The sequence below is a fragment of the Lepisosteus oculatus genome, chromosome 7 (assembly GCF_040954835.1).
Source record: "Lepisosteus oculatus isolate fLepOcu1 chromosome 7, fLepOcu1.hap2, whole genome shotgun sequence".
NCBI lineage: Eukaryota > Metazoa > Chordata > Actinopteri > Semionotiformes > Lepisosteidae > Lepisosteus > Lepisosteus oculatus.
In genome coordinates this window covers 33,969,864-33,995,137 of record NC_090702.1, presented here as the reverse complement: position 1 = coordinate 33,995,137, position 25,274 = coordinate 33,969,864, and the positions used below count along the sequence as shown (strand labels likewise).

The window sequence follows — 25,274 nt, the reverse complement described above, 5'->3', positions numbered from 1 at the left end:
GATAAGTGCGCTGACATTTAAGCGCTAAAGGCTACGGCTTACACGCGTCTTAAAATTACGACTTTTTCCCTTAACTATCAAGCAAGCACTGATCCACTCGTAATTTTCTAAGTATCCCTTTCGCCAGCACTTCTGAAACTCAGCCCTCCGCTAGTCCCGCTGCCTGTATATCCCCGACGGCCTTCTCCCCACATAGCTCCCCTCCTCTGGCTTTCCTCCTTCTTCTCCACACACGGCAACTGCAGCTTTCGCAACCCCCAAACCTAAGCCCGTCTGCGCTTACTTTTCTCTCTCTATTCCTTCTCGTCTCTCCGGAATCTGCTGAAGATCCTCGAAGCCTAGCGCTTAGGTCTCGACCTGTCGTCTCGCTGCTGCACTGTACAACGACAAAGCACTGACAAGTTATTTTGTCATTAATTATATATGACGGTTTCAAATTTTATTTTTCATGCACATGTAGCTTCCAGAGCCAAAACAAGTAGAGTAAATGAACATTTTCGAATTAAATTGGAAGTGAGAAAACTGGATGTAGTTCAGCATGTGCCGATGTAGCCCATTTTCTTTCTAGCTACCAGTACGTTTTTACACTGTCCTACAAAGAAGTGGATCTTCATTGGAGCACATCAGAGGGAATTAGAATGGTCAGTTTAATAGGATGACATTTTGATTAATTCTCTTTGTCTGAAGAATTGACTGTTGAAACGACTTTCTGCATCTTCTCAGCTTGATTGTTAAAGGCTTGAATAATTTGAAAGTAACTTAAGATCTCGTTCCGAACCATGGAGGAACTGCTGCTTCTCATTTTCTTGTCTCATTTAGGAAGCATGTGTGTGTGCTACTGCCAGCCAGTGTGCACTGGGGAGGACGTCGCATACACTATTGCTTTTGTACATAGAGGTGAGCTTCTAGATTCACTGTATTGCCATGCAGTAGGCTGGCACTGGCCTTTGAATGCCACATGTCGTTCATACAACCAGGAAGAGGGGAAAAAATGTAACTAAAAAGAGCAGATTGATTTTCTGCAAAGTATCTGAGGTTTTCAAAAGATGTTTGCTCATGCTAGACAGGGGCAACAGGCAGAGAAGAATTCATTTGACTCGCATCCTAATTCGGTTTGGACTGATTTCCATTTGCTTGCTGTTCTGAATGCATCAGTACCGGGCACAGGAAAAGGTGTGTGGGAAAGGAGGAGTAGCTTTATGTCCTGTTGGGGGAAAAACATCTACCCAGAACTCCATCTAAAAATATGTGTTGGCCTCATTCTTCTGAGAAAGAAAAGCAGAACAGAACCGTTTATGTGTAGTGTATTTGAATAACGCATATCCATATGAAAATTGAGTTAAAGATTTCAAAGTGCAAGAAGCCACTTCACTTGTGCATTTCAAATTTCAAGGCACCTTTTTCCTTGTAGGGTGCAGTAAGACCTACAGAGTTGCAATGGAAAGAGCTGCACCTCCACAAAGGACAGACCTGGTTCTCATTAGCCTGGGTGAGTGGTCCAGTGCTCTGGAACAAACTGCAGTCCACTTAGATGGCGCTCATCTGAGTGTCAGCCTCTTAACAGACACGTTTTTCAATGACGTTGCGTCAGAAATCAGTGGCCTTTCTTACATAGAAGCCATGCATTAAGGCTTCATTGAGGTGATGGTAAATGCCATTCCTGATATTTTAACATCCATCTTTATACAGAGGGAAGTTTTAGTTCTAAATTACTATATAGTTGCAGAGGACAGTTTGGCTCTGCACAGATACATTCATTTTCAGCTTGTGTGCCTTGATTCCAATTGGCAGCAGTGGAAGGCTGATGGGCAGAGCTGTATCGGGCTATAGTGCACAGGAATATTAATTGAATTAGTAAATATTAAGTGAATTGCATGTGATCACAGTGGAGCACTGCACACAGACAAGCAGGCGAGCGATTACAAATGGCACTGGCCATCTCCAAATGGCTAAGAGCTTGTGAATGGTTTTTCATTGCTTCTTGCCTTAAGCAGAAATATTAACAGGATGCATGACAACCTGCACTGAGTGCACTCTAGCTTGCTTCTGTCACAGACTTATATTCTGATCTCCCGCAGGTGTATTTGGAGTAATTACAAATAATAGCCAGGAGAAGGAGTGCTGTGGCGAGTCATTACTGACAAGCAGTGCTAAGAGAGTGCTGTACACATTCACACTTCATTCAGTGATGTTCCTAGGCTACGGATAAAAAGAAGCTTTAGGAGTTTTTGAAACTTGCCTGCGATGTCATCAGTTTTCTTTCAACTTTGCACCAAGAGGGCTATGTTTTTGCTCCTTTGTGCTGCTTAGTTCATTTTAATTCAGTTTTCTGCTTTTCACATAATTTAAACCAGCAATTTCACATATCATAAACCAGTAGCACAGCAGTCAGTGCCTGCATGAGAGACATTGCCAGAACAGTTCCCTCATGTGCACTGAGGTGAAATAGACTGTGCAGTAAATAGCCAATATTGTTTCTGAAACTGAGGGTCAATGCACTTGCTATTAGAGCCAAACAACATTGCAGTGCGATGAGTAATATCGAATAGGACCATTAAGTTTCTAAATGATTAAGTGATTATTGAAAAAAGCACACTGATGCCCAGTCTGTAGTAACTCTATCAGTAGAATATCCTTTGTATTTAGTGGTCAAATTTAAGTAAGAATCGCTTTCAAGCCAATTTTTGCATTATTTAATGCTACTTCTGAACAGCTGAGCGAACAGCCCATATGGATTCATGATAGACATGTATACCAAGTAGTCCTCAATAGAAACAAAACCTTTATTTCAAAATGTACTAAAGGTTAAACAGTGTCAAGTGTATGTGTCGTAATAATGGATTAAAATATACTTTATTCCAATGGGATGTAGCACATCTTTAAGTATCACATTGAAAATTAAACAAGTCAGATATTATTTTGCAGATTATCTTTCCTGCAAATGCTTAATGTACTGATTGTACTGATCTCTGAATAAGGAAAAGCAGGATGTGCTAGCTTACATCATACAGTATTTTCTTCACAGATTACTATATAGCTGTATGTCTGCCTGGTCACTTCCTGCACTTCATCAACATAAGGCAGCCTGACTTGCTTTGCCACAGCCTCTTCCTGACAGGTAAGACTGAAGGACTTTTTAGAGAGCTGTCACCTTCTTAGAAGAGGTGGGTTTTTTTTCCTTCAATCTGGAGCCACCAATAAATGTAGCCAGCATGCTTCTGGAAGGTGAGAGGAGGCTGGAGCTCCCAAAAAAACATGTAAACACAGGGACAGCATATGAGATGAGTACAAACCAGGGCAGTATGAAACCCAGGAACCTAGGGCTGTAAGACAGCAGCCTAACCGCCAAACAATTTTGTAGTTCTAATAACTCTGCTTCTTTTTGTTGGAATTCAGTATTTTTGTTTCACAGTATATCACCCAATTTGCAAAATATTTAAAGACACCTCTTTGACTGGGGCTTTTCAGGAGTTCTGTTTAATCCTGGCTATCTGTCAAGTCTTTAGCAGTGGCGGTTTTGGCCACGGCAGCTCACTCTGCTATGAGAATGTGGGTGGACGTGTCACCTTATTAGGGAAGGAAAAGCAACAAGTACGAGAAAGTGCCAGAAGATTCTGTCTCTAAGATGAGGTTCATTGCGAGTCCAAAGCGTGGGCCCCAGTGGGCAGGAAGGTGTGTCGTCTACAGGGTCTTCCTGAATGTACACAACATCTTTTGAGCATTAGAGCATAGCTCCCAGCTTCTCTGACCTCTCTCTGTTCCAGGTGAAGATGCCAGGCTATGCTCATTAGGCCCCGACAGCACAATCCTTTCTCTGCCTGAAGCTATGTTGCTAGAGGTGCAGTCAGGGACCTTGTTTAAAGCAACTATATCCAGTTCGCTCCTGCTGGAGTTTCTGTGTAGAAGCAGACTGGATTGCCACAGGTTGGCAGCTCTGCACTGTGCTGTCACTTACCTCACACCAGAGACAGATGTAGAACTGCAGGTGAGACACGGTAGCAATGACCTGAACTTCATTGTACTGTATGTGTTTGTGGAGCCTTCCTCTTGCGTAGTCAAATTAAATGTGCTTTTTTTCCCCCTTCACCATGTTCCTGTCGTCTGTGGATTTATTTTGAGCCTTTTTAGATCTAGAATTACAGTAGGTGAAGTCAAAATAGTTTCCACATCTCAGTGCAGTGTAAGCTAAAATATGGTAAATGAAGAAAAGGAACAAAATAGATTTTCCGGTTGTCATGAAAGATGGTTTGATAGAAAACTGTTGTCTGTCAGTTGAGGTGGAAGAGAATTTGTTTTCCTTATTGTGAAGCCCCTCATTGGAGTTTAGCGTTTTTCTATGAAGTGATGACCATTGTGAGCTTTGAAAAAATCTATGCCAGTGTCATGAAACAAGTCTAGCTCTCACCACACTGTTTTTACTTTGCATTTATAGCTAAATAACAGAACCCAGATTGGTTATTTTATGAGTAAAGGCTATGGTGTAACATGGCTTTTCTGTTCCAGATTATACACTGGTTATGTGAAAATGTGATGAGCTTTGACTCCTTTGATCAAATTCAAGAATTTATTCTAGGTAAGTATCATCTCCTTGGGGGGGGGGCAAATATTAATTAGCATTATTTTGGTGTGGGAAGAGGGAGATATTGATATTCTTTTTTCCTTTCACTGCAAATGCAGCATCATTGTATAGAAGAAGCCGCCAGCAGTCTTTCATTCTGGATAGAGTTCTTCCATATTCATCACTCTCACACTGGGAAGAGGTGAGGCCTGCTTCATTCATTAAGTGTTGCAGAGAGCCATCAGGCCGTTCTTTAGCGTAATGCTACATCTGGCGTCTTCGCCAGCAACCTTGAGATGTGTACTGTCACACAGCACTGCTGGAGGGTAACCAGATGTCTGTCTCTTTGAAGGGAGTCCCTGGAGTGACCTGCAGTACAGAACTTCTCTTGGAGCCAGTCTTCAGGGGAAAGGTCAGATCCTTCACACAGCAACTTATTTGCAATATATGTTCTGCTCCTAAAAAACATCGTAAAGTGGGGAAAATGTTCCATTGAGCTGAAATATTCAGCTAAGCTGGAAACTATCTGAGCAAATGACTCTACAAACTCAGTTTTGAGTAGGAGAATGCAAAGCTGAAGGCCAGGGACTGATAAGGAAATGCTGTGGTGTGGGAGGTGAGTTATACACTCCTGACCAGTAGATGGCAGCAGATATCATGGGGCGGTAAATGGCAAACTTGAGACTTAAAACTGCAGGCAATTTTCAGTCTAAGGATCATTTGAGTTTGTGTCTTCCTACTCCATTCATATATGATAACAATTAAGTTCCTTGCTCTGCAATACAGTCTGCAAGATTTTCACACGTGTGCTTTATCTAAACTGTTTTGACACTTTTTGGCATTACAGGCGAAAAATCTCAAAGGGTATTGGGAAGAACTGCACTGCAATATAGACTCTATCAAGTACTTCGAGGCTGTCCCAAATCCACGATACAAACCCGCTCTGATCACCAGAGACTGGAACAGGCTGTGGGCTGAAATGGTAAGAATGAAAATGGCAAAAGATTGAAGCTACTGGATGTAGATGCTTGAATTTATTTTTGGGTCTGTTGTGTGGAGAAACTGGGTGTATTGTTTTTGATTGTCACCAAGGGAAACAGTCTAGTCCACAGTGCTCCTGCTTCTGTTGAAAGGATGGATCACTTCTTTTTTTTGCTTCCCTTGTATGTTTTATGTGACTCTCTGTTCTTTTTGCGTGCTGAGGGATTCTTGTCAATGATGTGAATGACTGTGCACACTTCCTCACTTCCTCTTGAAGAACTCTTATCATTTGTTTTAGAAATAGAATCACCCCCTATTTTTCCTTCAGATTTGGAACCAACAAAAAATATTCAGTTATTTAATAACATTTTAATACAAAATCTAATCGTCGTTTATATACTGTTTTAAGTGTCACAACTGTAGTTACATTAACTCAAGCGTGCTGCATAGTTAAGCAGACATTTCAGACAGATGATGGATGTACTTTGACAGGAAAAATAGGATGCTGTGTGTTTAATTCTTGACCTATATCCAAAATATTTCTTGCATTTTTTTTCACACTCCTTTTACAAAATGAACATTTATGATCACATGTGCTCTGTGAAAAAAAAAGCCTGTTTGATTACAATTTAGTAAAAATATTAATAATCATCCTAATAATAATAATAACAATAATGAAACCGTAAAACCAGGTTCCCTGTACTGCAAACATATTTTGGGAACATAGAACAATCAGAGCAGAGATGATAACGGAAAGAATAATGTGGTCAAATTCTAAAAAATGTGCAGTGCTTCTTGGCAGAGGAGAAGGAATGCATTAATAGAGTTAGTGCCTGAAAGACTAAATAAATGCTTTGTTGTGTATTGAATGTGTATTTTTTTTTTTAGAATTCTGATGAAAAGAAGCCTACCAGCTACTTGCGAAACATTCAAGAGAACACCAAGAAGTAGGTGGAACAGGCCATGTGCAGAACACAGTGTTCATGTTGTAGGTTGTGTATGGAGGACAAAACCAGCGATTTGTCGTCTTGTACAGACTCTTGTGTTCTAATCAAAGTAACTCTGTCTGGCTTATAAACATGCGGCCACTTAAAATGACGCTCAGAATGAATTGAAAAACAAGTAAGAAGTGTTATTCTTTTAGCAATTAAATGATGGTATAATTCAGAATCTTTAGATAATTACTGTGGCTTCATTTTTTCCGGCAGTTTAATAAAAACTCCAGTTTCCTTGCACTCACAAGGGCTGACAGCAGTTCTCAGTTTCCTGGGTAAGAAAAGTGCACCCAGCTCTAGCATTTTGTAGAGTTTTATGAGAGGTAACATATCTAAAAATTATTTGGACTGTTTTAATTTGCAAAACAAGTCTTGCCAGGTGCCCCTTGTTTTTCGGAATCTGTTATGCTCAGCTCCTTGGCATGGCTCTGGAAACCGCGGTCAGGAATGTCTGTGCCCGGCTGGAAAATGCCCACACCAAGAGAGAATGCTGTTGTTGCGCTCTGAAATAATATTTTTTTTACTTTTCTTTGTTTTCCTCCTTCTTTTAGGGTTTTGTCTATTGTGGAGACCTGGCACTTGGGTAAGGATACATTAGATGAACATACTGTACCTGCTCAGAGACCCAACATGCAAGTCATTTAAAATTGTCCATTTCCCTGGCCTCTTGGGGGGTTATTCCTGGGATCTGGCATGACTCGGTTATTGTCCTCCTGGTGCCAGTCAGTTAGGTTATATCCCCTTTTCAGGTCATAAAGGCCCATGGGGGATGGGGGGCAAGGGCCACTATTTTTCTCAACCATCCGACACTGAAGGTGGAGGTGATGTGGTCAACATCACATTCCAGACGGCCTATTACCCCCAGAAGGATTAACCCCTGGAACTCATTTGGAAAGCAGGGTGGGTGGACCTGGGATTCATCTAGAAGGATTAAGAGCAAACTACATTGCTTGCCCCTACCTGGGATTGAGCCCAGGACCTTCCAGTCAGGAGCTTGCCGTCTGAGCTACCACGACTCCGGTGCCAGTCAGTAATTAGATTAATATTGATCATTAACACGCCCATTAAGATCATTCAAGGGATTGGTTGGCTTCTGAAGCAGCTTTCCAGCAACCACACAAGAAAGAAGCTTTGACTTGATAGTTGATTTGATTTCCACTGGCCAATGTGTTGAGGTTGAGGTTTATTGTCTTGCAGTTTCTGTGTAAAACGCAATAGGAGTGGAAAGTGGAAAATGTATCTCCTCTTTTCAGTTTTACCTTCTGCTTGGGGATGCAGCGCTCTGCCTGGTGGTGCTTGTGAATGTTTTTGCACATTTACTGTGTTTAGGTAGGCTCTAATCCTGAAGCAACGACAAGGAGTGTTCTTGATCATGTCAGGTAGGAACTGGAGGCACTTCCTCTTCGCAGTGCCTTCAAGACCCTCGTCCTGGATCCAGCGGCTCGTTCTCAGACCAGAAGGCATCAGGATCAGTGTTTCATACGTGCCGCTTCAGGGCATGCTGGTCTTCGCCCTGCTCGGCAGTTTTCTCTTTGCTGTCCTGGTGAAAGTTGAATTGGGGCACCCCGTGACTCCTGAGCTCTGCTGTGACTAAAACACTTGCTCAAAGAAGTTTCAGTTAACGGGGTCTGTGAGAGGTGCTGTCCCACATTCGTGATCTTCTCTGCTTGCTTTTCAGATAAGAGGGTGGTTCCTCTCTTCCAGGAGGAGGATTTCCAGCAGAGGGCGCTGATAGGCCTGGTAAGTCATCCAGTGGAGCTACGTTACAGTTACAGAGAATGCGGAATCCTCCAGAAATCATGTAATGTGGCAGGAATGGTTAACGCTCGGTTGCACAGTTGTGTTTGTGGATAAAACTTTTTTTCTTAAAAAAAACAACAAATTAGTACAGCTGTGTGTGGTGTACATTACTGCATATACTGTACTGTAGTTTTTCTATATTGTGATTTACCAGATAGGGTTTCTCTTTTATGCTGCTTTACCTGTCTGTCAGAATTGGGTTTTGTAAAAGTTGGTAAATAATAAGTAATATCACCACACCTTGAGGAGGAGACCGGTTATGTCGTGTATTGTTTTGATAACCTATTCTTTTCACTCAGATGGTGGACAAGCTAAGAGATCATATCAACAGACATTTAAATCGTCTAGGAAAGAAGAGGATCGACATGCTGGTTGTTAATTACGTGGCACAAGTGGTGTGTATTGCACAACTGAATCTTTTCGTATGCACTTTCATTTGAAAACCACAATTATACATTTTCCCTCTTGCTAGTACATAACATCCACTTGATCTGCTTTGAAGCAGCAGAAGTAAGAAAGGAATGTGTTCTTGGGCCTCTGACTCTAACAGTTTTTTCTGGATATACTCTGGGTCAGAACTGAACAACAGGATGCCTAGGGAAATGTTTGCGGAAACCGTGTATCATTACGCGTTCCACCTGATCCTATTTCTCCAGAAAGAAGGTGTTTCCTGGAGTAAAACAAGCTTTCTGAAACAGCATTTTCCATAAAGGTTTCATTTCTGGCCCATCAGGTATAACTTGACAGCATGTGCGTTGTTGATCATGTAACTTTTGGAATTTGTTTAGAACTCTGCAACTAAAAACAATTCTGTGTAAATTAAGTAACTACAAATAATTTTACAAAGATGTCTGTAATTACTTTTGGACTTGCAGAATCTAAATGACCCATTTAGTCCGTTCTGGTTCAGTGATCGTAGCTCCCTCTTGTTTGCTGAAGTGTAGCCATCAGTGCTGTCTCTTTTAGTATGACAGCATTTTGCTTCATGTTTGAACAGCTGGAACGATCCTTTACTATTGGATCAGTGTTTCCTGAAATCATTTTCTAATAAGGTTTCTGGAACAATTGTGATGAAATGTTTTCCTGGAAACAGTTTTTCCTGTGTATGCAGGTCAGCCTAGTCTTTTTCAAGATATGACATATCTTAATATTTGAAAAGTAATCAGTTAAGCTCAAATGGTGACATTGAACAGAATTGGGTCAGTAACCTAACCTGGCTTATTTGTTCACGATATATAGTACAGTGCAAAACAATGAAGTTTAAAATCCATATTGCTGACTGGAATTGCCTGAGAAATTCAAGTATTTATTCCTGTGGTATTAAAGCAGCCCATTTCATGTTGTGGTATTACCATTTACATTCGTTATCTGGTTGTTTGCATGACTGCTGAACAGTCTTTCATGTCACACGGTGGCAGCAACTGGATAAACAGGAATGCTGATAGGCTCTCGGTGAAACAGAGCAAAGCAGCCATTAGTTCAGTGGAAGTGGTCTTTTATTTACAGCATGCAACAAAATAACCAAAACACAAGCCTTAGCTCCTCTTTGAGCTTTTAACTTGATTTCTTTATGAGCCCTTTCTGTGAGCTCAGCTGGGAAGCTAAGCTGCTTAACGGCTCCAGACATTAAGCCTGCCCCTGAGACTCCTTTCAGAAATGTTTCACACAAATATTCAGCAGTTGTTTGCTCCATTATTTAGTTAGTTCCTTCTTCTCTCTCCTGCCCTCTGTCTCTAGTTAGCAGATGTAGACTGGCCTTGGAATCCTCTTCCTAATTTTATACCGTCATCTGACCAATTGTGTTACACCATTTGGTCAGGTGACTTAGGGTGGCAGGTCATTCCCCACAGCATTTTTGGGAACACAGTTAAGACAAGAGTCTCCATCTTGTCTGAATCTACTGTCTTCTCACAGAGGGTTGTTTACTCATTTGGTTTTCAATAGACGTTTTACTTTTAAAAGTAAAAAGAGAAAAAGGTTTACTTTTTTCCAAGTATCTCAACCTAAGGAGATCCCTGTCCCATCACATGCTGTGATGTGGGTTAATAATAATACAAATAGCTTTCACGCGTTTCCAAGGGATACGATTAAGCAAGGTTTCCTAGTATTAAATTTTAATTCTTGTCACACCCAGTTACAGGATATCACTTGAAATGGAAATATCTGTGAAAGTTTAACTTCCTGTTTTCAAGAAGTGTGAGTACAACAGGATGTGCAGTGTCAGCTGTCGCCTGCACGTTTCAGTGTACGGTTTCCAATGCAAAACTAAATCAACCAACATTTGTTCTGGGTTGCTCTTTTTTAATTTTGTGTCCTAAATTGTTGTGAGTCAAAAAGCAGTCTTTATCATCCCCATGAAATGATTTGTGCCTTTCAGGTTCACCTCCTAATATTACCAGACTTCACCAGACTTATCTGAAGGAAGTCTTGCATGCTCGTCAGGCAGGCCAGACACTACTTTCAAACAGTAAGGGGAAAACATTCTAGCCAGGGGACAGCTGAATGGTCCTGTGAACCCATTGAAGTCTTTGTTGTAGAAAACATAAAATGCAGCCCTGCTTCTCTGCAGAATATGAATATCCCCTGGCTGGTACTCGCCCAGGCCTGACAGTTTATCTCCATGCAGTATTGTAACAAGGGCCTTCCTGGCACAGCCCAGATTTGGACCAGCGGTTTCCATTTTGTAAGGAGAAATTTTGAAGAAAAAAGAAAATGAACTCGTTGGTATACTTTCCTCTTTTTAAGGTTCATTTCTTTTCTCTAAATTCAAAAGAAAAGACAGTGGCCCAAGCCAGAATAAGCAAATGTTTTGAATTATTGCAGGCTCAACTGAAAATTTAATAGTAGACTGAAAATGTTCAAATAAAAGCATTTAGTGGCAGGATGGGATGTTATTGTTATGTTATTTTGCCTGTAGAGCAGAAAAGGTGCTCATGGAGTCTCCCCCAGGCCTGCAGTCAGGGCCCTTTGGCTATAGTCCTTCTTCTCTTGCCTGAGGCACAAGTGGGTTTATATACTCTGAATTATATGAACCAAGTCCTCCAGTCAAAGCCTGACAGCAGCTATGTGTTGACCACAGAGCATTGACCGCTCAAACAATCTGAATGGAAAACATGACAGACAAAATAATTGGAAATAGACAAAACAATCTCCCTCTTTTATGATCATAGCTAAATGCAAAAAAAAAAACTATAGCTAACTTCATCATAGGAAAAGGTATAAGGTGAATTATAAGGTGAAGGTGAGTACAGTAGGAATGTACATATTATAGGTAAAAAAATAATTAATATTATAAGTGAATAACCAAATATTACTATTTAAAGTAGGTTTTGTTATAAGTTATTAAATGTTAATTTTTTTAATTCAGTTTTAATTTACACAAAAAGATTTAAAGTTTTCTGGGGTTTTAATGCTCACTAGCTAGAGGCTTTTAATGGATGAGCTACTTGCGAAGTCTCACAGTGTTAGAGTATATGGCCTGTCTGAAAATATTGCATCATTTGGAATTTGTTTTTCTGAATCTTTTTTTTTTTCTAGTGAAATACTGAGCCTGCTTTTTGTGACTGCAAGGCTACTTTTGTGAGGGTGAAATGTAGTTGTTCCCAGATGTTCACATCATTTTTTCACTTTGGTAATGTCCCTATGTGTCAAGAGCAACAATGCAAACGGACTGTGATATGATTCCCTTCAGTGAGGTGCATGATTAAGTACAGTGCTTTAAGGAAACGACTACACCCAAAACTATTTTTCACGTGTACATCTGATGCCAGCATTTTGTAGTTATGACATTGTGTGATTTCCTCTAAAGTTTTAAAACTTTTTTTTTTTACTTTGCAGCTTTTATTTACGAACATGTAGTTTTTCATTTCCTATCCCAGGTGTGGAATTCCCCATTGTCATTCTGCACAAGTCAGCAGCCTCCTTCTCCAGCTCTGGACAAGCTCGGTGTGAATCAGAAATCACACATAGGCCGCAATCATACCAAGACAGGCCGGAGATTCATATTCAGAGTCGCTACTTTAATTAGTGTGGATGACTTTTCTGTGGTGGCCTTTTCGGTGTACATCAACAAAGAGAAATATTTGCACTTGCATATAAGCACGGGAGTCCCACAGCTTTTAGCAAGAGCTGATTGGATTATAATTATCCCAAGCCCATTGGTCCCATCCCACTGATACTTGACAGGAAGCCCTCATCTCTAAAATTATTTTATCCATCTGGTTATTTACTTATTTTCTAAGCAACATCAGCTGAAGTGTTGAGGGACCATTGTTATATCTTTATGATCAATCTCTAAAACCAGAACACTGGGCTCATGTCCCAGATACCTTGTTTAAGAAAGGAGTTTTGATTGTGTAATTTCACATTTGTACATTTTACACAGTGGAGGATTCTGCTATGAACCTGGGTTTGAGGGGCCTGGTCTGTTGGTGTAGCTGGATTCTGCTCTGTCTGGGGGGTCATGCGGTATGGGTTCATAGCAGGGGCTTCATGTGAATGGTCGTGTTTAAAACCTGTCAGTGGCAGAGCTGCACTTGTCTCTCATGTCTAGAGCTCTTCCCCAGAGATGATTTTTATCCTGTCTGACGAGCAGTCTTTACCACCAGTGTTACATTGCTGATTACTAAAATTCTACCTGTTAGGGGCTGACAGTCTGTTTTCCTTTTTATAATTGAAGTTTCTCTGCGATAATTTTCCCCACCCCAAGTAAGGGTTTTTTTTTTTAACTTGAGATATTTTGAGCAACTTTCTAACCCACAAAGTCTCCAGTTTTGAATTTCCTATTACTGCGACACTATTACAGTATATACGCTTTGACTAAAACGCAGTTAAACAATATCATGTTTGCGTACTCAAATAAGTACTGCAACATTGCATCACTTTTAATTACCGTTTATCCAATTCAGGTTCAGATTAGGCTGGAGCCTATCCCAGGAAGCAATGGTGCAAGGCAGGATACGCCCTAGATAGGCAGCCAGTGTAGCACAGGGCACAGATACCCAACAGGACCGATTGATCTATCCACATGTGTTTGGACTGAGGGTGGCAACCCACGCAAACACAGGGAGAATATAAAAACGCCTTGCAGATAGCACCCTATTTCCAGAGTTGAACCTCAGTCCCCAGAGGCAGCAAAGTGAAAGACGTTAGACTGTGCTGCCCTCAGATGAATATATGATGGAAAAACTTCTTAGCATAGGTTTTGCCAAAAAAAATAGTCCTTTTGAAAAGCTGAAAATCGGGTAAAAGATTCAATTCTGGACTCACTTGCATTCTAACAAAGCATTGCGATTTATCTGTCTTGGTAGAATCTGCCTACACCTCTACTGTGTGAGTGAATGAGTGGACTTGAAGGATTTTGAGGGAACTTGATCTGTTTCTCCTTTTTCTAGCTGGAACTAACCCGACACATTCTGGAGACTGTATGGATAAAGTATAACCTGAGCTCAAATGTCCTTTCTGTGTAAGTAATTGTTACTCTTGCTTATATAAAGTACTCTGAAAAACAAAGTTACAGTTATTGGCAAGATGATTGATTTCCATTGTTTGTTGGTAGATAGAAAGTCCATACCCAAGCCACAGAGGCTCATCAGGCCAGAACTCTTCCTGGTTTCTCTATTGTTAAGTGGACTAGTCAGCAAGTTAAGTCTCTCCTGGCCAAATAGGACACTGTTTATTACAAGAATTTCCCTTTAGCGATACTGGTCTGCTCTTCTACGGCTGGGAGGACTGGAGCAACTGGGGTAGAGTACCTCCGAGGGCACAAGAGCAGGGTCTGCAGCAGGGACTCGAACCCACAACCTGTCAGTCATGAGTCCAAATACTTACTGCACTACACCACCCTTTTAATAGGGGATTAGAAAAATGTATTATAATAGTAATATATTTTGGAATGTTTTACTACATACTGTACAGAGGTCAACTTTAGGAAAAAAGCTGTACGATGTGGCTGAAAATACATTATTTTAAGCTTTCATTTAAAATATTATGCTTACTGAAAATCTCTCGTCCGTGTTCTTGAACTTTCACACTGCTGCAGTTAACAGTGCTCTCGATATGGTGGATCAGTGCTCACTTTGCTTAGCATCTCGTTGTGTGGTTTATTGAAACATGAGTACAAAAAGTACTGGATTGAGCAGATGTTAATGCACACAAAGTACAGTAGAGCGTTATTTATTTATTATATTTTGAGGGTCCTTTCTTTCTATTTAGTTCCCTTGTGTGGGTGATTAGTCCCTGTCTCTGCGGGGGAGGCCTACAACAGTATGGAATTTAGTGCTTCATCTGACACTTTGGTTTTCTATTCTCTTTTACTGCCCTAGCAAAGAGCGGGGCAGCTCTTCCGAGTGGGCTGTGTTCCACCTGATGAGCCGGATTTTGGAAGCAGCCAAGAGTCAGTGTCTGCCTCTGCCTCCTGGTAAGTGGTTCTCTGCTTGTGTGATGCGTATGTGTGAAATGCGCAGGTTAACCCTGTCGTCATCAGCACAGGAGATGGGAGTCCAGTCGTAACCACCCCCGACCCCCCATTCCTCCACTTGGATTTCTTTCCCCTGTCACTTCTGTCTTCATCAGGACATAAGAGAGGCTGTAGAGTTTGAGCATCATTCACGTCACTTACCGACTGGTCCAGGCGCCGCAGGTTCGATACTCATTCATGCCGCTAGCCGACACTTTCACGTGTCTCGGGTTCAAGCCTGGACAATGTCACTAGCTGACTGTGACTGGGCTTCCCCAAGAGGCAGTGGATTGGCTGAACTGCAAAGAGAGGAGGGTGGGATTAGTCAGCTAGAGCTCCCACAACCCTCAGCAGCAAAGTGACTCCAGTGGACTCCCTACTGTAGGTACTAGCAGGCTTGTGGTGCTGTTGGCAAGGGATGCATTTAGAAAAATGTGAAATACCAGAATAGTGAGAAGAAGAATAATAACTCTAAAGCATGAAAACATAAAAAGTCTGATGTGTGGAGAATTGTGTAATTTCTGCCCATGGAAACACCTTCCTCCTCATTTTTAATCATTGCGAAAATGTTTTAATGTGTTTCTAGCCTGAAACCATGGAAGTTTTTGTGGGAATTTTAGAAAAAATGTATTTTTGGATGTTTGTCATCCCGAGACTCTTGGCGCGAGGGCAGAGTGTGTAATCTGGGTGTCTGTGGAAGAGTCTCGGTTTGTGTCCTCGTTTCTGCTGTGAGGTGTGAAAGAGACACCATCTCTCAGTGATATTTCTGGCAAATTGGTCCTGTGCAGGAAAAGCATCTTCTGGCAACATATCTGAGATGATTTGTAGACTTATAAAGCAGTTATTGATTATTTGATCCATTGATTAGTTCAGAGATAAAGTGTGGTATCTTTAAGACACAAATACCGCAGACTTCTGCTTCTTCTAAGCGTGAGTTTTCTCTGAAGTTTTTTTACAGCTGGAATTGATACTTAGCCAGGTGGACTGACTTAAAAAACATTTTTTTATTATGATCAGAGTCCCCATAATGGTCACAGATGACCAAAAAGGCTGGAATAACATTGCAGTGACTCTAAATCCAAAACTAAACATTTGGCCTAATTTGAGGTATTAGGACAGCTGTTGGAATTCCTGAAGCATCCCCTTTTTTCATTTTGAACATAATTTGAACATAATTTATAACTCAAGAGCACTTCCTATTGAGAACTGGCTCACCGAGCTGATTCTGTCAAACACAAAACTTGACACAATTAGAATGACACAGACTAAACTGACTTGAAGATTCTTGACTGATACTGTAAGTCATGTTGTGTTACACTTACATGTTTATAGGACTGATTTTCTTTGAAAGCATGACCTTATTTATATGGTCACTGTTTCTAACACGGCTGCTTTACTGTCAATGGGAAATTCTTTACCATTATAACAAAAATGGTGCTGCCCCAGAATGCACCAATGTTGACCTAGAATAATTTCAATTTAGAAGCGATGAAACAAACTCTCATGCTCCACTGATGCTTCAGAACGAGTTAAAAAATTGAAGTCATGCCTGTCCTGCTAAGATTGTGACAGAGTACTAGGTAATTTTAGCTTAGACCATATCTAGTATTTGTTTCCTTTTTCTGAAGTAAAAAAAACATGTAGTAGATGGGAAGCAGTGTTACAGGTTTCTCTTCTGCTTGTAGGATTTAATTCCCTGCTGACTGTGCTGGGAATGCGCTGCCTACCTCAGCACACCTTCCTGCAGTACATCGACCATGGCATCCTGCAGCTCACGGAGCCCTTCGTCACCCGGCTGTTGAAAGGTACAGTACCGTTGCTTCTCACACAAACTTCCACAACAAAATCCCCACACCAGAGGAGAGGAAATCCCAAACCGCTCGCAGGAAGGTGAGACACTTGCTGCATGGAGCTGGTGAAGTTAGGGCTGGCAGGAGGTTTTCGTTATGACATTTGTCAACCTTCTCGGCTCCTTTTTTCAAATGACAAGTCCCCCCCCCCACCCCCACTGGATGGAAAATGCATTGTTCCTGCCAGAATAGTTGATACAATACCTGGGGTCAAGAGTTGAGAGAAGCTTCATGAACTATGCAGACTGTGGACACAGACTTCAGGATGATGCTTTCCTGATGATACAGTATATTGAAAACCTGAAAAAAATTCTTAGAGGCTGTACTGTGGATTTGGAGTTCACCTAAGGGCTGGATCTCTGCCCTTTATGAGCTGTAATCCTTTCTCATGGTCCTCCCACATTTATGTGAAATTAGTTATCAAAACAACCCCAGTTGTGTTTTAAATAAAGTCTCTTATTTGAAGTTCCTAAACTCCAGTGTCCTCAGACGTTATTTGAGTAGCCCTTCAAACTAAAAAAAGGAACTCTTTCGAATCTTGGAGGGAGGTTATAGAACTCTCTGGGCTTCGTGGAAACACTGAAATCATTTTCAGTTCCTAAAAACTATATCTTAATGGCTTTCCCCGCAGGGAGTGTTCTAGAACAAAGTAAGACCCTTCATCTGTATTGGTCCCATTATACAGCTGCATTGTACTGGAATACATTGGGGTTTGTGTCTAAAGAGGAGGAGAAATAGGAATGGATTTTTTTGACCTTCTCTAATTTTCTCTCTACATACTGTCCTGTCCTCTGACATTTCATAACTCTGCACAAAGGGCACAATTGCTGCCTAATGTTCAAAAAAATAAAATAAAATGTTGGAAAAAATAAGTGATATGGCAGGATGAATGTGTTCTGTTTTCCACAAAACTTTCCTATAATAAGTGGCTCATCTAATTGACAGTATTAAATGCCCGCTGTTCTCAACTGTGTAATAAACAGAATGTGACTGTGTGGTGCGTTTATATGTGAAGACATTTTTTGTTCAAAACGCAGTGAGATTCTTCTAAACCCACTGAGGGAAGTACCTCAGAAATAAACATTTTGTTAATTACTGTTCATCTGTAACACATTAAAAACCGTAGAATTGTCTTGTGGATGTTACTGCATTTCAGGATCTGTGTTTGTCAACACAAATGTGCCGTATTGTAGTTACATTTAATTTAAGTGGCATAACTGTGCTGCCCTGCTCCATATATTTCCTTTTTTGTCTTTCTTTTATTACTTTTAAAACAAAATCAACAAAGTGCATAAGACACAACATAAGAAAGGTTACGAAAATGACTTGGGAATGCGACTTATCCTGCCCATTTAATTGCTATTTTCAAGCATAATTGATCTACGGATACTGGCTACAGCAACTGCCTGGGTAGCTTGTTCTAGTCCCTTACATCCAACTAACATCATGCACAAAGTACTACATACAGTATACTATATTGAATACAAAAATGGGAGCACAAAACAAGTGAGGAAAAGTACCACAAACATCAAGTATAAAAATGTCCACCCTGAGTGCATATGTGACAGAGGGGATTAGCAACACTCTTCATTTAGAACCACTGCTATGGTGTCGTGTACATTCTCTGTGCAGGTTTGACATGGATTAGCCGATGTGCTGTTTTTCCATGTTTTTCTCATCAGTACCTCAAACTGACATTCCTTTTAAATTTCAGAGTTCACTGGGTGTTGGTAGGCGTTTCCTTTTTCAATCCGCGATTGTCCAGTAATCCTGTGGGCCACATAAAAGCCATTGTTGTTTGAAGACAAACACCTTACATAAGGCCAATGGCAGACAATAGAGTTGTCAGTATAATCAATTAGCGTGAATCACAACGTAGGAGGTGTTTAGCAACTCCTGCTCTTCAGTGGAACATGAGGCAATAGGGCTGTCAGGAATGTGTGTTTTCTAAATGTCGAAAGCAGCTGCATTATCACAGACTGTCCTGTGGCCTCGGCGCTGCCCATGCACCAGGGTCAAAGTGGAGTCAGCCCCAATCTCTGTTACTGCACCAGCTATACACACACACACAATCTATGTCACAAAAGAGATGAAATTCCCAGGTACAGTATGTGCAGCACCACAAACTGCGATTCAGAATGAGGCAGCAAAACGTCCAGTGACTCTATTATATTTTAAACATGCAGACTTGTGAATACCTCTTTTAAGCCAAGAGAAATAGTGCTCCCGGTTTTGAGATGGTTTTGTCGACACATACTACTTGTTAAGTCTGCATGCAGATCATGTTGGAACATTTCTGTGGTGAAATGTCTGTTGCACAACCTGTACTTATTTGCTAGTACATCAAATTACATTACAGTGACTAGTGAGCAGGAAGGGCCACCTTACAATTCTTGCACACTCGATAACATGGTGACAATACAGCACTTTCACCAAGTTCACGATTTTTTCGTTTTAATTGGGGAATTTGTAAAATTTTGCAATACCATGAATTAATTTATTTTGTTATTGAGATTTAATAACCGGTCTGAGAAAGATCAGCAACACCACATTCATCCTTGTCTCTCATGCACCTTACTGTGTTGGTAGAAATGCAGCTTTGGAACGTTTACCTTAACCGAGTTCATCCAGTTCTCAGTATCATCATGGTAAATCAGGAAAAGAGTTGGAAGAAAATGCACTTCCTGGGTCTAGGGGTGTGCTGCTCTATTTTTTAATTGTACAGCCCATTTAACAATTACACTTGACATTGTTTGCCTTCTGATCATTTATGAAGGGTTGGGCGATACTACCTGTTTATTCAAACAACATATTCGTATGTTCAAACAACATAAAAATCAGATTTTTTTTTTCTTCCAGGACTATTAGAGTTTAACAGATTAATGAAAGTTTGGGAGGTATGAGAACAGCCAATTTCAATCAACCTCAACTGTCAGCAACTTCTAATCATTCCTGGCATCATTTCCTCGCATAAAAAAAATGATAAATGCTTTGTGTAATCTCTCCTCCACCCCATCTCCACCTCTGCAGATCCTCCTTGGTCACTCCTCACCCTGCATGGGGGTCCCAGCCTCCTCATCCTATGGCCTTGTCAGCAGCTCAAGCCAAAGTTACTGTAACTACAACACTCATAAACCTTTCAGTGTGCTTCATTCTGGGCTGTTGTCATTCCTAGTGAAACAAAGATCATATGCCAGATGTGCTCAAGCTGTTGCACAGTCACAAACTGGAAGAGACTGAAGAGAAAGTCGTACAGAAGCAATCTGCCCAGACGTCACGTCCTGTACAGATCACATTGAAAAGAAGGATTGAACGGTCAGGCATTTAGATGATCAATGGAAGGGGAGGATTTTTCTTGCAAATATAATAGCCTACAAAGGAAAAACCTCTTTCCAGTGAAGTAATTTGACCTTATTAGTCCACACTAGTTTTGTCTTATCTGTGGGAGCAGGTGTTGAGAAAACCATCAGAAGAACTGAAACCATTATAGTATGAAAGTTTTTCTCTTCTTTTTTTTACATATATCCTTACTAAACAAAAACATTTTTGTTAAAAAACATTTTTTAAATTGTTTTGTATTTTTTTTTGTTTTAAAAAAAGTAACAATTTTTTCTTTTTAGCCAATGATGGAAACAAAGATATCCAGCACTGTCTGAGTAATATTCATTACCGTTTTGTAGGATTTTAGTGCAGTTTTATTTGTTGAAGTGGGTGTATGTAGAAGCTCTGATCTGCCTCATCTGAATAGACTTTTGGTCACTGTTTCTCTGTCCTGGTCTTGGTGTCTTCTGGGTTTCATGCTGACTGACCAAGCTCTTGAGCAGACCCAAGTGGTGATTTTTCTGCTCTCTGGACTCCTTTTTTTGAATTTCGATAGTTTCAACACTGTTCTACATTTTTTTAAACAATTCTCACTGATGGTCAATTAAAGATGTGCAGGTGTGATGAGTGCAGCTCTTTCTGCCACTGTTGGGAACTGATGCTGATCACTGGTGGGCTCTAAGCACGCGCCGAGTTACTCAAACACAGAGGATATTTCTGCCATGCCAAAAGACCAGACCCTCTGCAGTAGCAGAATTTCACACTGTCTAGCTTTCAGAATTGGGCAACGTCGCTTCTATAACTCACTCAGCGAGTCCTGTTATGCAGATTCAGATTTGAATGACACTGTCAAACAGCAAAAAATGTTCTCAAGACATTGAAGCAACAAGCCTGAGTTGAGTGCAGAAACCCAGCAGCTTGGAATAAGATGCACATTGAAAGGTGTTACTCTCGTACTGTCATAGTGTCTCTATTGCTTGGCTGGCAAAGTGCATATAGTGTAAAGGAAATATATATGTCCTAAATTGGTGTTAAATTATTAAAATGAGCACAGCACCATTCTTTTTATTGATTTGGAAGGAAAGGGTGAAAGGGAATAGTTAGAATAGAAGAAGGAGATCAGAAATCAGGGATTCATATTCAATTCTTTCTTTTTAGATCTTGACAACAGTGACAAAAATGAACAGATGAAGTTTAGCATCATGAAGCGACTTCCAGAGGTAAGTCAATGGTCTTTAACTCGAGACATAAAGGAATTGTCCCTTTATTAACTCAAATCTCTTAAATGGGCCACATTCTGAGAAGTTCAGTTATATTTTGCAAATGTCTAGTAATTTCTGTTTTACTTGAGTAGTGGAGAATGCGATAATGTCAGGCCCATGTATTCTTTGTTTTTCTTCTTCTTGGCTCCAGCAGCAGACTTAAATCTCATCTTCAGTCAAGCAAGGAAATCGAGTAGGTAGAATAAAGACACAATCACGGTTAATTCCCTCCAAATTTGCCTTTAGTCACATGCATGTAATTTAGCTTTTACAAAGTTCCCTCTTTGTTTTTTTTTAAAAAATTTCCAGTTAAAAGTCCTTTGAACTTGTGCGTCAGAACTCAATTAGGACTGGTCACTGAATCAGGCAGAGGGATTTTTAATCAGTATAGAATGGAAACAAAGTCAGTTTTTGCATGAAATTCAACACTTTAAAACAACAGTACTAAACTCAGGCTTACTAACATACCACTGACGAAATGTTTAACAGTACTACTTTTATTTTGTTGTTCTTTCTCACAAGCATGGTAGATTTTATCATTAAAATACAAGCAAACAGCAAAAAATATATTCCCCTGGAGGCAAACAAACTATTCAGTGTTCATTAGTGTTTCTTAAAAACTTAAGATCAACCTTGTACACTATGTTTAAAGGCACAAAATGGCTTTCATGAAAAATTATGTGTTTCATATGAGCACCAATACTGATGTAGTGTGCAAAGAAGTGAATTAGCCTGAAGATTTGGGTCATGCTAATTGGTTTTTCCAATAAATGGAGGATTTCAAAGTACACTAAGGTAATGGCACAATCTTTTTACGTCACTCTTACACTAAGGATGCAATGTTTGTGAAAACAGTTTAGAAAACTCTGCTGTTCATGACTCAGCGTCCTTTGGGGTTACTTGAATCCTGTAGGGATGTGCAACAGCTGACAAGACGTCCATGACGTAAACCCAGTAACTATGTGTTTAATTTATGGTTCCTTTCATCCCTTCAGTCTCTGGACCAGAAGATCTATCAGCTTTGGGATCATCCCATCAGCTCAGCCTGCATAGCCAGGAACTATGTCAGGAATCTATTTGAGAAACTTGGGAAGAAGCAGGTAACTGTTCTGTCTTGCAGAGCTGTGCAATTCTAAAGATTTTCTTTAATTACATGTTTGAAGTGTGTTGAAGTCTTTGTCTATGTCGGCATAGTCTACTGGAGTCCAGGGAGTCCCATTAATTTTAAAGCAATAATAGGCATAGGGGCTGACTCAATCACTGCAGACACTTGCCCTAGTGCAGGGTGAGCAGGGTGCACTGCTTCGAGCCTGGGTCATGCCATTGGCCCATTGTCACCAGGATGCCTGATGTGGCAGCATGCGATTGGCTGATCCCTGCAGAGGGAAGGCCACACTGCCACCCCGTGACCAGCAGGCTTGGGGTTCTGTCACCCAGGGACCCTCCTCTCCAGTCGCAAGAGAAACCTCCTTGTAACAGAGCAGCAGGATCTGGAGTGTTAATACTGGGTTAGGCCCATGGAGGCAGTGTGGGGACACTCGAGACATCGAGAGAAATACATTCCAGAGCAATTGTCTCCAGCTGTAGGCAAGCCCATTTCTCACCATGAAAGAGAGCAAAGAATGACAGGTTGTCTAGTCCGTATCGAGTACGCCAATAAAATCTCTTTACGAGACAACATAAGGGTTGTTATTATTTCTAGTCTATTCATTATACTTTTAGAAGCAAACATAAATAAGCATAAATAAGATGAATAATATATTAAAGAGGTCCAATTTACAGATGTTTATCCCTCAGCACTGTTATGTTGGCTTCAAAATACGAGAGCTTAGATTTTAATCATCTGCAAAATAAAGTATATACTGTACTTTCTAGACTTCCAGAATAATTTCCATTTTCCAAACCTTAAACCATGGATTTTCAAGTACAGTACGTGTCTAGGTAAAATTTAAATGTAAAACATAAGAGCAATGCCACTATCAGTAGAACTTCGGGGTAACCAGGTTCTTCATAAGTACTGTATGAACAAACTCACCACATCTGCTCTCTGGACCCCTGGTTGAAAACCCCTTGCTAAACCATAGCCACATCATTCTTCAGCTCTTGCCTTGCACGTTTGTCTCATTATTCTGTCATTTTTCAGGGCTCTTCCCTAAGGCAGAGAGACCACACTTTTTTCCAGACAGAGTTCCTGCCCCTCAACTACTTAACCAAGACATTGTCAGACGTAGAGGACAAAGGTATGTATCCGGCTTCTTCTAAGTCTAACGTGTGCTATGAGGCCATTGCTGAAATTTCTGCATGTTTTCTAATTGAGTTGATGTTGTCGAAATGGTCACAGCTTTATAAATCTCTTGCATTAAGCTACTTGTAACCAAAGGAGCAGGACTGGCCTCATGTCCTGTTCCTCTCTTGTAATCCTTCTTGTGCTACAGTACAGAAGAAACAAAAGCAATTCCTATGATATGGCATAAAGCTTGTTTTAAACTTCCATTATCGTCTTCCCCTTTGAATCTTAAACCCTTTGCACATATGGTGCCTTTTCATTTCTTTCTTCCTCCTTAATTGTTTTGCAGCATTGAACCCTTTTGAAGAGCAAGAGAATGTGGATGCAAAGTTTGTTGAGGAAATAGCTCTGAAACAGACTTCAGTTCTGCTGGGGTTTGAGGAGACATAATTGAGGCAAAGGGCTCAGGAGGGTGGACGCAGATCAGGATGAAGACCGAAGGCAGGGAGTACACCAACCGATCGTCCATCCATGTAGGACACAGTTGTTGGTGCAGTAAGGAATGCGTCCTGCTAGAAAGTATCCCAATATTGCTTTGTTATGGATTTTGAACAGGCTCCCAGTAGCAGAGCCAGCACAGGAGAGTAAATCCAGCAAAATCTTTTTATATATCATTATTCTTTATTATAACGAACCTGAAGGGTTCAGTAATATAGAATGTTTATTAATGTTGTGAGCCAAAATGAATAACAGATGCTTGGTTTTTTTTAGCAATACTGACAATATATTAACTTCCTACTTATTGTAATAAGGTATTTTGTAACTGGATTTCTCTGAAAAAGGAAATAGTTCCAAAGTCACTTGACAAAAACTTTTTTGAGATGCTTTAAATTCGTGCCTGTATATTTAAATGTTGCGTGCTGCGAGATTTAAGGAAGTTAAAATTTGTACATTCTGTATAATAAAAAGTGCAAATCAGAGTAATCTTGTAACTAAAAAGATGTGTTAGAAAAGGGATATTTTTTCTCACTGGTAGCTAACAGACACAAAAAGGACACCATCCGTTTATAAAAATGTATTTGTCAATACAATAATATTTTTTTGGAAGAATTGTTTACAGTGCTGTTTTAAGGTGTAACAAAAATCATTGTTACGTGATGCCTGAAATTTATTCCACTACATTGCTTTATCACAATGAGCTTCTGAATGATATTTTTGATTCTTTGATTGAAGCCCTGTTCACATCAGAAACAAAAGAGCAACAGCATAATAAAAAAAACAGACACTGTGCTTTTGATCACAACTTTTCATACTGGACCTGGGATGAAAGGAAATGCTGTAAAAACACTAATTCGATTGAAAGGAATTAGCCAAGCCAATATTCAGTGTATGAGAAACTTTGGTATTATTACAAATCTCAAAGGTGCAGGTGTTTGAGCCTTTGGTGATTCCCAAACAGGGATGCACTATTGACTCAGGCTGCTCAGTTTGCTGGGCTTGGGATTAGTCAGCCAGGGTTTTCTCTGTGACACCCTGAGTGCCTACAGTTCCCGATTGGTGGGAGGTTCAGAAGAGCTCATCTGTACTTCCTCGTTCCTGCTGCGTGCAAGTGTTCTTGCTGAAAGCCGAGATGGAAAGATATTGTGGTCGATTTCAAATTAGGTGGGAAATAAAACAAATAATTGTCAATTCTAAGTGTGAAATCAAGAAATACAATTATTATTATTGGTACTATTGTATTGAAGTTAAGGTAATTTACTGGGATAGTTGATGTCAAACAAATTTGTTGAGCTCCACCATCTCCTTAAGCTTTTCCTGCTCAG

General features: G+C 40.4%; 1 protein-coding gene across 2 annotated transcripts in view; it reads left to right on the top strand.

Moving 5' to 3' along the window:
- gsap (gamma-secretase activating protein) overlaps positions 1 to 24,450 on the top strand; it is a 32,095-nt gene extending 7,645 nt beyond the window's left edge. For both annotated transcript variants that reach the window (XM_015352595.2, XM_069192423.1), the window contains 19 exons: positions 820 to 897; positions 1,412 to 1,489; positions 3,026 to 3,118; positions 3,765 to 3,985; positions 4,504 to 4,573; positions 4,678 to 4,760; positions 4,911 to 4,970; positions 5,406 to 5,540; positions 6,428 to 6,486; positions 7,086 to 7,117; positions 8,213 to 8,274; positions 8,634 to 8,729; positions 13,728 to 13,798; positions 14,658 to 14,752; positions 16,477 to 16,596; positions 21,121 to 21,182; positions 22,220 to 22,324; positions 23,368 to 23,464; positions 23,801 to 24,450. In XM_015352595.2, the coding sequence (XP_015208081.2) occupies positions 820 to 897; positions 1,412 to 1,489; positions 3,026 to 3,118; positions 3,765 to 3,985; positions 4,504 to 4,573; positions 4,678 to 4,760; positions 4,911 to 4,970; positions 5,406 to 5,540; positions 6,428 to 6,486; positions 7,086 to 7,117; positions 8,213 to 8,274; positions 8,634 to 8,729; positions 13,728 to 13,798; positions 14,658 to 14,752; positions 16,477 to 16,596; positions 21,121 to 21,182; positions 22,220 to 22,324; positions 23,368 to 23,464; positions 23,801 to 23,901 (1,718 nt within the window). In that variant the 3' untranslated portion in view covers positions 23,902 to 24,450. The remainder of the gene's footprint in view (positions 1 to 819; positions 898 to 1,411; positions 1,490 to 3,025; positions 3,119 to 3,764; positions 3,986 to 4,503; positions 4,574 to 4,677; positions 4,761 to 4,910; positions 4,971 to 5,405; positions 5,541 to 6,427; positions 6,487 to 7,085; positions 7,118 to 8,212; positions 8,275 to 8,633; positions 8,730 to 13,727; positions 13,799 to 14,657; positions 14,753 to 16,476; positions 16,597 to 21,120; positions 21,183 to 22,219; positions 22,325 to 23,367; positions 23,465 to 23,800) is intronic.
- Positions 24,451 to 25,274: the final 824 nt, after the last annotated feature.